The sequence below is a fragment of the Crocodylus siamensis genome, chromosome 4, assembly GCF_052110815.1.
Source record: "Crocodylus siamensis isolate JL-2025a chromosome 4, ASM5211081v1, whole genome shotgun sequence".
Taxonomy (NCBI): Eukaryota; Metazoa; Chordata; order Crocodylia; family Crocodylidae; genus Crocodylus; species Crocodylus siamensis.
The window spans coordinates 92,494,488-92,509,014 of NC_143398.1; the positions used below are offsets into that span (position 1 = coordinate 92,494,488).

The following is a 14,527-nucleotide window of genomic DNA, read 5'->3' on the forward strand; positions in this document are numbered from 1 at the left end:
GTGAGTATGGGAAGCAGAAAATGAAGAGAACAGCCTTAAAGAAATGTTGTGCCATTCTAGCAAATGAGGGATAGACAGCATTTTGTAGCCCAGTTTTCCAGGGGAAAATATTAATTGTTGCTTTCTATTACCACTATAACAGAAAGCAACAATTTGCAAGTTTGCACATTAATGGAAGATAACAATGAAAGTAGGCTTGGTTTTCCTTTCTCCCTCTTCCTACTTGAGGTGATATATATTGTAGCACAGTGGGAGCTGGAGTCAAATGTTGTGACAAATCGTTCCTGAGGGCACTGCTCTTTTGTTATTGCTTATAACTTTTTATTTTTGAGTATTGGCATTGTTGTTTGCATTGCACAAAATACTACCATTATTCTCATTTTCATAATACACATGAATCAAACACTCAGTGAACGGAGCGATCAGAAGATAGAGTTATCATGAACAGCTTATATTTTAAAAAGTACTTTTTCCTGGTACTACTACTTAATCCATATCTGTTAAAGCATTGTGTGTGGCTGAGTAACTGGAATCCTTACTTACAAATAGAGAACTGAGGTGTGTGGCAAACCTTAGCTGAGACTACACAGTAAACTGGGGGAAGTTGTTTTATTTACATTTATGCTTGCAAAAATGTAAGCAATGCATCTTTGGCAGGGGAAAGTAGATAAAAGTGCACATTGGCACAAATTCTAGGAGTTCAGTGATAGGGAGGAAGTACAACCCACAAGGTAAAAATATGGGCCTTTCCAGCATAAAGGGCAATGTGAAAGAACGTTTACAGATCAAAAGAGGAACATACAAAAAGAGGAGTAGTTTGGAGGTCTGTGCTGAAATAGGGTAAGAAGAGTAGTTATAAAACTACAGTGAAAAACAGTAAAATTATATTGAGTCAAATTAGAGAAATAAAAATTTGAGAGAAAAGGAAACAAGTTGCCTGTGATAGCACTCTTAAAAATGGGGGTAGCGTAAGTGGATTAGTGTATGAGGAAGCTGTTGTTCACAACATTATTTCAGAATAACTGAAAGAAGTACAAAATATGAGAGAACCAGAAACAGCGGGAGTCTTCCTATTCTTTTTCTGACTTGTATGAAACAACAGGAGCAGTAATTTTGATATTGCCTTGACAGCACTGCAGCTCTTGGAAGCTGAATAGGATCAGAAAGCATTTATCAGCTTCCCACGCAAAATAAAGTACTGTGGGGTAGCTGGGACAGATGTATAATGCCACAGCAAACCTAGTGTGACAGTGCCAAGAGGCAGAAAATGCTTGGCATGGGGAATTCATTACATGTTTTTTTTGCCAGAACATACAGTATAGAAAACCTGATAGAAAGAAGTGTGTTCAAATAAAGCATTCTAACCTGCGTGTCTGTTTTAGTTCCATAAACATCAAAATGATAAGTCTTTCTGAGCAGTCAGGATGGGAACAAATGTAAATGTGGCTCCCAAGCAGGTGTTAAAAAGTGTTTGTAATTTATTATCGGGATTCTGTACCATTGATAAAGCATCATTAAGAACACAGATAACACACAAAAGGAGAACATGTAAGGTAAACTGTGAGGTGAGGAAGTGCCTCTTTGTCATTTTCGATACGTTGATATAACTGGCACAAAATGTTTGAGGTAAATTAGAAGAAGGATGCATAAACCAGACAGGGTGTTTCACATGCAATTTTAACCTCTCTTTCTTTCTCTCTCTCTCTCATGTGGGTGGTGTCTTACCATTTAAAAAACTAATTGATGTCTTTTTGGTAATTGCCCAGCTTTTAAAAAAGGTGGGGGTGAGAGGGTACTGTCAGTTGATAGTGAAAGCTTATTGTTTCCTTTTCTCTGTGGTCACCCAACATTTCTGAATATATCATTTGGAAGAACGGCTCCATAATTATTTATTAAGAAAATAAAAAATAAGGCTCTAAATATTTGAAGTCTATAGCAATGGCAAAGTGGGACATCAGCTTGATACAGGATCGAGATACATATTTATTTGTTACATATATTTTTCCTGCTCTGCAGGAAAATATGATTAACCTGAATTTTGCTGAAAAATTTCATTAAAAGTAACCTACTGTTGTAATCCCAGCTGTTTAGATGGGCAGTGCTGGGAATTGAGTAATTGCTGAAACATACTCAATATTCTTTAAGTCTCAGAACATTGTTGTCAGATAGAGTGACTAAATTCTTCACAGCCCACCTGTTTTCAAACTGGCCAGCATGACTTGTCCATTGACAAAATATCCCTACAGGCAGTTGCAGAAGAATCAAACAGAAAAAAAAATTAGTCTAAAAAAACCCAGCAGTAGCTTTGTCTTACAGATTGCTTTAGTTGGCAAAATAAGTTAAAGACAACTGCACATGAAAATGCAGTTATTTTAACTTTCGTGAAGGCTGCTCATTTTGCATACAGTATTCATAATTTACTTGTCTGTAAAATCTGAGTTTTTGAATACAGTACTACTGATGACTGTTAGAGTTGGAAATAAAATTGTTGAGAATCTGTCTGCACACATTAGAGTACATGTGTACTCTGAGGACATCTCAGTCTTGGATTTTAAATGAATCCTTTTGTCCAACCTGAATGGCAGTGTCTAATCCTAGTTGCCTTACCATTAAAAATAAAAGTTTAAAAGATTCAGAGAAGTCACGTAATATTAATTAGAGAGAATGGCATTTGATGGGATGTATGTTGTGTAATATAGGAAAAGAAGTATAACTGGAGGTGTTCAAAATTAATAGCACCAAACTATGCACGTTAAGAAGCTACTTAAGGGCTAGTATGTGGGAGAAGTAAGATAACCAAACTGGGCTTCCCATAATCTCAGACTTCATCCCAAAACTGTATGTTACTTTTTTCCTTGGACACAAAAAAACCCAAACGCTAGAGAATCAAGTTTAAAAAAATGAATGTTGTAAAAATGTGTAATTTAGATTACAGAGTCAGATATTCACAATAGAAAACACCAGATTTTACAAATCTCGGTGCCATCCTAATTTGGTTTCTTTTGTGAATTTACATCATAATACAATGTGTACTGATGGCATTACATTTTTTTCTGCTAGATCCCCACTTCATTCAGTGCAGAAGTTGGCAAATTAAGGCATATATGCAATGGGAAAACTGGCAACTTCTAGCATTTGAGTGTTTGTCTTGCAATCCAAGTAACTTTTTTTACTGTTCCTTTCTAATATAATTAGGTAAAATTGATAATAGAAGTGGGCTATTTAGAGGGCTACTCTAAATATTTATTTCATAGAATATTGGTGGCATAAAAAGCTTCTGATTCTGGTAAGAACAAAATTTTTTTTTTTTTTGTTAAAAAGCTGATGGGTTTCTAGATTTGAAATGAGAGAGATGATTTTTGTTATCGTTGTTCCCGAAAAAGGTTTAACGAATTGAGCAGGGTGTATTTTAATCTTATTACGTTATGGCTGCTTGTAGATGGCAAAAAAAACACACTTTGCCAGGAGAAACAGTGCATTTGTTCCACCTGGCTCTGAGTATTTGTAAAGATCAAGCACTTCAGCGGGGCTTTTTGGCACTGAGATAAAGCTGATTCAATCAGCTATTAGATAAAAATGCCCAAAAAAGCTCCATTAAAGCACCTGATCTTTACAGACTTCAAGCAAGCCGGGTTGAAGTAACATGCTGCCTCTTCTGGGCGTGCGCTGGGCTCAGCTGAGTTTAAAATGAAGCGCCGTTTTGTTTTGGTTTTTTTAGGTCTTCAAGCACTCTATATGACAGCATTACATGATAACATTATGGGGTGTCAATATTTTCCTAACAGAGAATGAAAAAACAACAACGGATTTTTCACACCCCTCCCTCCCAGTTGTTTGTGTTGATTCAATACAGATTTGTTTTTATAAAATCCATGTGTATAGATAAAAAGCTGCACTCCTAAAAACATAAACAGTGGCATCCCTTTATTGTGGGGGGAAGAGGGGTCATCTGTTTTCTCTTCTTGGTAAAAAATGCTGTTTAGAGAATCAAGTATATAAAATAGGTCATGGGACTTTGGGTTTTTTTGGCGGGGGGGTGCGTTCTGGCTGGGTCAGTCTGTGGCCTTCACATAAGTAATTAGTTACATACTTGCACTCCCTGAACTATGGACTATGGGCAGAGTAGACAAGAATTTAAAGTTCAAAGCTCAGTGAGCCAAACTGATATTATGTCACATAGCTCCAGACAGCAAAGGGAGATGGGAGGAGGAACTTAAAAATCTCTCTTGTAACTGAAATATTTTTGTCTCCACCTCTGACAGTAACCTCCACCTCTGATTCTTACCTTTTTCTGCACCCCACCAGATAAACAGGTATACCACAATCCCTTAGGTTAGCAAAAGAAAAACTAGACTAGGATTTGTTGTCTAGTGTGTGTACACGCGCGCGCGCACACACACACTTATTAATAACTAGGCCTTGAGTGTTAAAGTGACAGTATTTGGGATCCAAAAGGTGTTAAGAGAAATAACATAAAGTGTGAATGTTCCTTTCTTTCCACATAACACTTACAGGTCTGCAATGGCAGGCTTCAAGATTGCAGAATTATCTGTGAAGCAAGCACCATCTTGGTTGTATCTGCCCTGCCTCAGTGACTAGTCCTAGAGAGGACAGGCTGATGCACATCAGACCCAGAAGTTTGTGCCCCAGTTTCATCCCTGGTGGTCACTGAGGCCTAATAACAAACTTCTGTGATTATCAATTTAGGTACGTGGAGCATAGTTGGCTCCATCCTGGCCAAGGACACTTTCTTGCCCTGGTATGGACAAACATTGTGTCTGGAGAGGAGTCTTTCAGAAGAGTGGAAGGAAGTTGCTCTGGGTGGGGTTAAGATTGAGAGGAAGCAGTGAGAGTTTTCTGTTTCCTGACTAACTTCTCTGGAGTCATTTTTCTGTATTTTATTCCTTTCCCCTTAGTTGGTGGTACCTAACCAATTGGCGGAATACTTTTCCAGCATCAGCCTCTGAAATGTGCCCCACCAATTGAGAAGACCTGTTTTACAGAGTCAGTTAATGTACTGTCCAACAAACAACATGAAATAGGAAACGGTCATAATTGTGTGCTTGGATATAATAATGCCTTATCTTAATTTCATACAGCTTTTAACTAGTTCAGAAGCCTCCTGCCAAACCTGCTTCTTTTAAACATTATAATGAACTACAGTCTATTAAATGAGTACAAGAGTTCTTGAAAAACCTAAATTCATAGAATAGTAGTACTTCTGAAAGATAACAGTTTGAAGCAGTTGGGAAATTAAATGTCAAGGAGGCTTTCTATGAATTTTCAGAAGACAGCAGGGGCCTGAGTCACACACCAGTCTATTTACATATTGCTATGAGGAGAGATATAAATGCTGATACTTCTTATGATAAGTTAGGCAGAGATGTTATCGTTTGCATAGGCAAAATTGTAGATTAGAAATACAGATGTTGAGCACTTCTTTAAAAAAAAAAAAATCACCCCCCCAAAACAAACTACACTTAATGATTTGCTGCTTTAATCCATTGAATAAGATGACCTTTCCATTGTTTGCCTTATTTTACTAAGCTTGATTATATTAAAAAACTGGTAAGGGAAGGTTATGTTGTTGCATAATGCATCAGTAGCATGAATTAAACCTTGAGGCTAAGTACAGACCATCAAAAAAGCCCAAGGCTGAATAAATTCTATCTTCGTAAGCTACTTGAAGCTCGGTAGATTAAACCAATAAACGAGTGAGCAGACATTCACTTTTGAGGTCTGAAGTGCTGTCAGTTGGCTCACAACCAGATGACCTCTCTTCATTTCAGTCTCCATACATCCTAGAGTGATATGATGCTATGAATTTTATTTTATATTTGGTATGAAATTGAGTGCACAGCTTGTCTACACAATGAAAAAAAGATGGAAAGTTTTACCAATATTTCAAGGTTCACTTCTAAAAAATAGCAATTTGGCAGTGTAAAGGTGTTCAACCCCATGAGGGCTCGGATCCACATGCATCTGGTCAGTGGATAATTGTCTGTGTGACTGGGAAGCTGGAGGCCAGCTGGAAGTGATGATGACCAGATAACAAGGGTGGAGACAGAAAGGAGGTTAAGACCTCCAAGAGTGTACTGAGAAAGCAGGTTGGGAGAAGCTTGGGAGAAGCCAGAGATATGTTTTCTCTCTGGAAAGAAAAGGTTTTTTTCTGTTGTGAATTCAAGGCTGTACTGATGAAAAAAAATTGATCCAAGAAAGTTTTAGGAAGAGAGTTGACTTGCATGTCTAAAGGCAGCAGAGTAAGTGACCTGTTGACAGGCAGGTTTCTGTTTCTTAGAAACTTTCAATTTTGATATATGAATTTTAAAATCATTACAGGTTTAAACCTGTTTATATGGATTTTTGGAAAAGATGAAAAAATATACCATAGAAATTAACTAATCACAGTGGGAGATAGTGATAATCCTTATAATGAATTAACTTTTTGAGCTTTTCAAATTCTTGTGACTTTTTCAAAAGTTCTTATCCTATCCAAGTTTGCAGCAGTACACTGAAATCCAGCAAGGACAAAACCCTTATGCTAGATAAGCACCTTTCTCTTGTTCCATGAAATACCACTCAAATAAAGAAGACAATCATCATTTTCTACTCTTACTTGCAGAAGATTCTAATATCACTCTAGGATGTGTGGAGACTGAAATGAAGAGAGGTCATCTGGTTGTGAGCCAACTGACAGCACTTCAGACCTCAATGGCATATCGCCAAAAATGTTTGCAAATCCTTGGCTATAATATATAGGCTATTTAAAAAGTCAGTTGTCCTCAGGGGCCTAATGTGGTGCACTCATCCTTGTGCAAAACTCCACCTGCCAAATTCCATTGGACTTCTTTTATGTATTTATTTCAAAGTGATAATATTTGTTTAGCCATTATTTTACATACAGATACAGTTAATACTCCCAGATAATTCATATATAACACCACGTTTAAATTCTTGTGAAGATAACTAGTCCGTAAAACTTCAACACTTAGGCTAGGAACAGAAATCGTGCGCAAACCAGTGTAAGTGATTGAAACTGGTTCAGATCTGTAACACAGCAGAAGTTCAGTGCACATAAGCCACCTTCAAAATGGTTGCAACTGGTTTAAAATGAACCTGGATGGATGTAGTATCAGACTTAACTGATTTAAGTTAAATCAGTTTATAGAACTTCTGTCCCAGATCTCCTCCAAATTCAAGTTAACTCTGTCCCCCAGGATCCCAAGACGCTTTGCAGCTTCCCTGCAAACCTTCTAGGTGGGTGGGCTAGCTTTGGCCCAAGCTGTCTGCTCCAGCAGAGCAGGGCAGCATGCTGTAGCACCCCCTGGGTTCTGGCCTGAGCTATGACAGGCATGCAATTGCCTTTCTGTAATCAAAAATGAATGGCTGTTTGCTTACTTATTGGTTCAATCTATGCAGCTCAGACTAACCTGGGAAGATTGAATCAATTCAGCGTCAGGGTTTTTGACTGTTTGTACTTACCTTACAGAGTCTGAGAGAACAGGTAGGTCTTGCAACCTGTCGTAAATGTCAAAAACTCTTTCCTTTGTTGAATTAAGGAGAGGAACAAATTCCAGTCAAGAATTCTTCATTCAGAATTATCCAGCTGCCAACAGCTTCATTTCTGCTTTAAACTTGGGACCCATTAGTATCTTACCCTATGTTCACTACTATGGAAATGTAGGGGAGATGAGGTGGTCTTTAGATGCCCAAGTTGGAAATCAGGAGTCGTTCTCTGCTCATCCAAGAGCACTGATACTAGAGTTAGAGTGTGTATAGGGGAAGGTACTGCCAGGTACTAGACACACTGTTTTTTAACTACTTATTTTGATAACATGGTGTGCTTGTCATCATTGCTGTGTATCTTGGTTGTGTGTTTTACATACATCTGTGATGGCAACTGACCCCTAAAGAGAATATTTGCTGTCTCAGCTCCTGATATCCTTTAAATCAAAGACAAAATGCAAATGACCAGTAGAAAATCAATAGACCAAATACCATATTTACTCAATTATAAGACAACCCCCTCTCCGTTATTACAGGCTATATATGGAAAATTTACAAATTTGATATAATTTTCCAGGTATAGAATCTAAATATTGGAGGTATGTCTTGAATCTTTCCCTCCCCTCCATCCCCTTCCTCTCCTCCACAAGAAAGCAGGGACTAGGGGTGGGGGTCAAGTGGCCCTTTGCCCCACTCACTCCTTCTCCCTACAGCCTTCCTGCCACCTGCACCCCAGCTCCCCTCAGTCTCTGCCTCTTCCTCCCTCTGCCTCCCCTCTTAAAGTCAGATGCTGCTTGGGATGCTTTTTCCCAGAGCACAGCACATGGAAGCTCAGCCATTGCCTGGCCATGCAGCAGTGTCAGCACTGCTGATTGGCCAAGCAGGGAAAGGAATTCAGTGCTCGATGTCCAGGAGAGACCCTAGCCCCAGCCAGAGCCAAGCTGGGCCTGACAGTATGGGGAAGGGAGGAGGCAAAAGCTGCACAGTGCAGGGTACAGGGCCAGAGTCAGAGCCACTCCCCTCTACACTTTGTATACAAATATAGGACAAGGGGCTTTTTCCCTATGCTGATTGGGGGGGGAAACCTCATCTTATATTCAAGTAAATACAGTATGTTATTTGTTTCTGCTTACGTTTGCCAAAAGTTAAGTCATTTTTGCTGCACTATATCTGGTTTACCATGTACTTTTTGTTGTTGAGCAAAATGTAATGAAGAATTTAATTAAACAGAAAACGTCATGTATTTTACTCAGCTCAACTTTCTAAGCCAGCAGTGCCCAAACTTCCAGCCCTGTGGGCTGAGCTAGCAGCACAGGGTTGGTCTACAGGATGGGTCAGATCCCGCACTGGGTTGGCACACGGGGTTAGTCTCCAGGTATGATCTAATGTACTGGCCTGACCCTACATGCCAGATCCAGATGAGCACTTACCTAATACATAAAGCCACTTTACCTGGCCTGTTGGTTCCCATGGGTTTGGAAATGTGACAGCAGGAAAGTTGGCAATTAATGCAGTAGCCATTCTCCAACTACAAAATTTCCAGACCCCAGGGAACCCCCACCGGCCAAACAGCCTGGCTTCACTGGCTAGATCTGGCTTGCAGGCCAGGGGTTGATCCACCACTGTTCTAAAAGTTCACATAGTGAGAAGTATTTGAAACAGTAAATATGTCAAAAAAGTAAATTTTACATTTTAAATTGTTTAGTATTTGATTCTTTGGATGGAGGAAGCCCTCTCGCTTAAATAATTCCATGTCTGGCACTACAAGGTGGAAACTGAATGTGTGTGATTAAACCTGTTTCCAACTTATTTTAATAATTAAATTTAATAAAAGAGGCAGGTTACAAAGTCTGAGATCTTTATTCTTCAGAGAAAACACTATGATTTCATTGTTTGTGTTCAAAGTGATTTCTTTATCAATCTCAGATTCACTTTTTTTTCTGCATCATAGATTATTGAAACAAAGTATTTTTAAAAGTTAACATGCTTTTACCATTTTTTTGGTATTTCATTCAACTCATTCTATTAAAATAGTCATTTTTCATATACCTGAACTTGCTTTATCTTCCATTTTAGCAATTTGCTGAAGCATGTGGGTCATATATGTGAAAGGAGAATGCAGCTTCCTGAAAAATAGTTCCTCAAAATTATTTTTAATTACAGAATAATCTTTTTTAAAAATTGCTTTATTAACCTGAATTTCATTTCTGAATTGATATGTTCTTCTAATATGTTCACTTTAGGATCTGAACAAACGTTTGTCACTGCCTGCAGACATCAGAATACCTGATGGATATCTAGAAAAACTGCAGATAAATAGCCCACCATTTGATCAGCCAATGAGTCGACGTTCTCGTAGAGCATCACTAGTAAGTTTTATCTCATCTTGCCAAATAAACTTCTTCTATTTTAGGAAGTCCCAATTCCATTCACATCTTCACATACCATGCATGTATATTATATGTTTTTCTTACTTCCATTGAATTGAAGGCTTGATCATGCACGTTCTTGAGTATCTTTGACTCTGTATTGAAATTAATGGAAAAGCTCAGCACTATACTGGCTAAAACAATATTTTCCCCTTTCAGTTTCCTTTTTTCTTTCTTTATCTTTCCTTTTTTTTCTTCCTCTCTCTTCTTCCCTCTGTCCCTTTTGTAGACTTTTCTTCCCTTCATTTATTATTAAGGGCATCTATTGAAGTCAGAGACAAAAGTCAGATTGTCTTCCATGTTACCAGCTCCAAATGTAAGCTCTTCAGACCAGATTGTCTCCATGCTATGTGTTGTACAGTACCAAGTCTATGATGTTCCTAGATACTATGACACTAATAATATTTTGTACCCAAGTCAGATTAGCCCAAAATAAATTTGCACTTGGATTTTTTTACCATATCAAGTTTTTGCTGTTCTTGCTGTTGTTTTGACATTGGTATTCTAGATATGCGCTTCGCTTTTAAAAAAAAAAAAAAAGAAAAGAAAAAAGAGGCCTATTTAGGTACTAAAGAATATAAGTTAATACATATGAAATACCATATAAAGTTAGATTGAGTCAATTGTATTTTTATTTAAAATGTTTTTGTGGGGAGCGGCACATGTCTAATTGTGTTATAAATATGGTAAATCTTACTATTTTCTATTCCACTTGTTATAGTACCTCCTGTCTTAAGTAATAGGAAATAGACTATTAGTTCATTTCACATAGATCATCAAATATAGTAATTTTTAGGGGTGTACGAAACAGGCTGTACTCAGTTTGGATTTGGCCCAAATCAGGGACAGTTATTTGATTTGTTGATTAGGATCACTATTCCCGATTCAATTCTGCCAAATCCGAATCTGAAGATTCAGTGCTGATTCAGAGAATCAGCAATTCGGCCGTAGACGCAGATTTAAACTTTTTTTTTTCTACATACCTCAAAGTAACAGTCACAGCTCATGAATACTGTGATGCTAGGATGGATGGAGTGTCCCACAGGAGCATGTGGGGGGGCCCTGCATGCTCAGCAGCGAATGCAGAAGTGGACTGGAAGTACTTCTGGTCCACTTCTGGGTCTGCTGCCAAACATGCTGGGGAGCACCCTGGTGCTCCTGTGGGACGCTCCATCCACTTCAGCATCTCAGCGTTCACAAGCCACCTAGTACCCTGAGGTATATAGAAAAAACATTTAAAGCTGTGTCGATGTCTGAATCGCCAAATCTTTCCAAATCTCTCTTAATCGATTTGGAGGGCTCTGATTCATTTCAGAGAGATTAAAGGGTCTCCTGATTCAATTCAGAGATTTGGCTACTGAATCAGGCCAAAACTCTGCCGAATCGAATTGAGGACTGAAGCTTTACCCAGCCCTAGTAATTTTGCATTTGTTACTGATCTAATTTCAACTCTTACTGTAGAATCAGATCCAGCAGCCTAATATCAACTCCCTGTGTCAGTTGTCAGGAGTACTTCTTGATGTAAAAACTTAAACTGGACAGCTTTATAAAATCTAACTTCTTAATTTACCCTGACAATATTCTAGTTTCCTAGGTGTCAAATAAATAGGTACTTGTGAAACTATATAAGATATGCATGCTGGGTTGATTTTAATCAGTTGTGCTGTATCTTTGTTTTAACTGTAAATATTGTCTTTCCAAATTAATAATATCCATAATCAAGGCAGTAACATAGTTTTCCCCACTAGAGATTAAAGCTCTGTTGTACATTTTACTTGTGTGCTGCCAGTATTCAGCCAAAAAAAGATCAATCTAAGTATTGATTGCATACAAACTATTGAAAACACTGAGGCACTTTGTTTAAATAAATGGTTGTTTTACTACTTTGTAGATTATTGACCATAATCATTTGAATAGTATGGTATTAGTGACATGCTAGCAATGACCAGTACAGTGCCTTAGGATCTTTGTCTTTTCTGATGTAATAGTGTACTCAAGTAACCTCTCTAGGTTTAGATTATAATATTTAGTTTGATTGTTTTTTTCTTTGTATCTGCATACCATACTCATTACGTGTCAATTGTAAAGCTGTCCAGGCTTAGTGCTGTCTTCTTTAGAATTAAACTAAGAAAAACAGTGCCCTCTAATGAACAGAGAGCACATTTGGAATGGCATTTCTATTGGAAGGTTTTCTTTATGTTTTTATTTTGTTTTCGTTGTTTTTTGTTGTTCTTCTATATTTTAAAGATGTGTTGAGTGCTTGTGAGTCTAACATAAGATATGCCAGCTGTGTTTGGTTTATAGGCATGTAAGTGCTGCATTTTCCCTCCTTTCCGTCAGTCTGCATTGCTTTTTAAAAATGTACAAATGTCCTTTTTTTCAGGAAGTTCAGTATTCTGGGCTTGTGATTGAACGTTTACCTTGCTTGCAGACTAGTAATTTTTTCAAGGTTTAGTAGAAATTAAAAATTAAATAAAGAGTGGTTACCTTTTAGACTATTCTGTCCTCTTTTAAACATAAAACTGAGATTACTGCAAAATGTTAATAGCCATGTATAATAGTTCATTTACTGCTTTGACATGTACTAACAAGTGCAGTGTTTTATATGCAGTTGTGTAACATCTTGGGCACTTCTAGTGACTCATCAGGTATAAATGGAATTTCCAAATGTGTATAGAAGTCCTAAGGTTAGACTTGTATTGCAGCATGTAAACTAATTTTATGATTGGTAGGTAGTATAGGGACCCTTTGAAAATGAAATGAAAACTGGCTTTGTCTAGTAACTTAAGGAGTTTGACAGTTTTCTTCAGGGAGTGGTCTTCATGTTAAAAAAAAAAAAAAAAAGATATATGTATCACAGTTGGTGCCAAAATATGAAAGCAGCAAGTCCTGACTTACAGAATATCTGTCCTGGTGTAGATGCATCTTTCAGCCTACCAAACGGTTGATTTCAGTTAATGTTAGAGAAAAATTGTATTCCTCTGAAATGCTCTGCAAGCTTTTGGTTGCAATGCACAGTGGCTTGCTGTCAAACAGTTTTTCAGAAGCAGTTTAATGTAATATTAAATTGGGTAGCTAATGATGCATGTTAATATATCTTCACAACTGTTAGAACAACTATATTTCCCTGATGCAGTGCTAATTCAGACATGCTTTGCAGAGAATGGAAAAATGGGACAAGGTAAATCAATGTTCCATGGTTCCTCATCCTGCTTATGCCTGACCTCCACTGTAGCAACATTCCTGTCCTCTGGACACTGTTGTGATATAAATGACAAATGTACCCCCAGTTCTGTTTTCTACACTTGCAAGATTGTTGGCTACTCCGGACTTCATTCTCAGAATAAATGAGAAGGAAAATATACAGTAAAAATTCTAAAATGAGCCAGCGTGTATTCAAACTCCTCACATGGATTCTAGCACCAGGATTTCTGAGTAATTATCTTTTCAGAGTGTTTTAGGAATTTTCCAGGGACCCTAGCGCAAGTAATTGGGATTCATTTTTTTTTCTGCTGAAACAAAACTGGCATTCTGAAGATTCACTCTCCTGTGTATAAAAAGAGCCTCCCAAAAATGTAGTTCCTGTACAAACTTAAGAAAAATATGCATTGAGTTTATAAAGGAAACCTGTATGCAACCTTAAATGCTGATGTTCAGTGTCTCTGTACTGAATGTAATGTATAATGTTCTTAAGACTGAGTGGGCAAATGGAAAACTGAAAATAGGTGCTGAAGCTGGTCTCATCGTTCAACACGTGGTGAGGCTTATAACACTGTAGAAAAGACCCTTCAGGTAGGAGTACACAAGGGGAAAAGCACACTGGAAGGAGAAAGTTAAGTTTGACATGGAGAGCCACCTTGATTAGAAATGGATAAAGCAGCCAGACCTTGAGAGATGGCTTGGTTTGGACTCTTTAGTCCTACTGTTCTCTTGATTATTTATTGAGTCAAAACCCTGGAAATGGGTATGTTTTGATCCTGTGCAGGCTGCATGCATTGTGCGAAGCTGATTTAAAACGGTAATATAAATGAAAATTACCCTACAGTCACCCCAGATTGTTACCGTTAAGTATCAAATGTGTGAGTAACAGAGGGGGAGAGGAAGAAGGCAGGAGAAAAAAAGCCAAAGGCTCAGGGCCTGCTATAAGCCCAAAGAGAGAAGAACAGATCTTTAAAATGTTTTTGAGAAAAACGGCAGTTAAAGACACTGAGCAAGAAAGAGGTGTAGAACATTCTAATATCACCCCACCGTACAGAATATGATGTCAACAGTGATAAAAATTAAAAGAATTGAAACAATTTAGGAGGGAAGGGTGGTAGGGTATTCTAAATTTTACCTTCTTCAACTTAATATCCAGACCTCCAAAGGTGGGTGATGGGTTGAAAGGTTGAGCTGTAGGATTTGGCATGGTATGACAAGTCCTCAAAATGATGTGCTAAAATAATTTTTGAAGTTGTGTAACATTGTAAGTTCACTGTATGTTTCAGTGCTTTAAGATTTTCTGCGAGACAGAAAGTTTTGATTGTTGAATAGGTGAAATGTAAGTGAGATGTCACTCATTATTATTATTATGTATTTATTGAATGTATCAT

The 14,527-nt window shown here is 37.8% G+C and overlaps 1 protein-coding gene across 3 annotated transcripts in view; it reads left to right on the forward strand.

Moving 5' to 3' along the window:
* Positions 1-14,527, forward strand: part of CDK17 (cyclin dependent kinase 17) — a 153,745-nt gene that overhangs the window by 116,844 nt on the left and 22,374 nt on the right. For all 3 annotated transcript variants that reach the window (XM_090042872.1, XM_090042871.1, XM_090042869.1), the window contains one exon: positions 9,750-9,875. In XM_090042872.1, the coding sequence (XP_089898998.1) occupies positions 9,750-9,875 (126 nt within the window). The remainder of the gene's footprint in view (positions 1-9,749; positions 9,876-14,527) is intronic.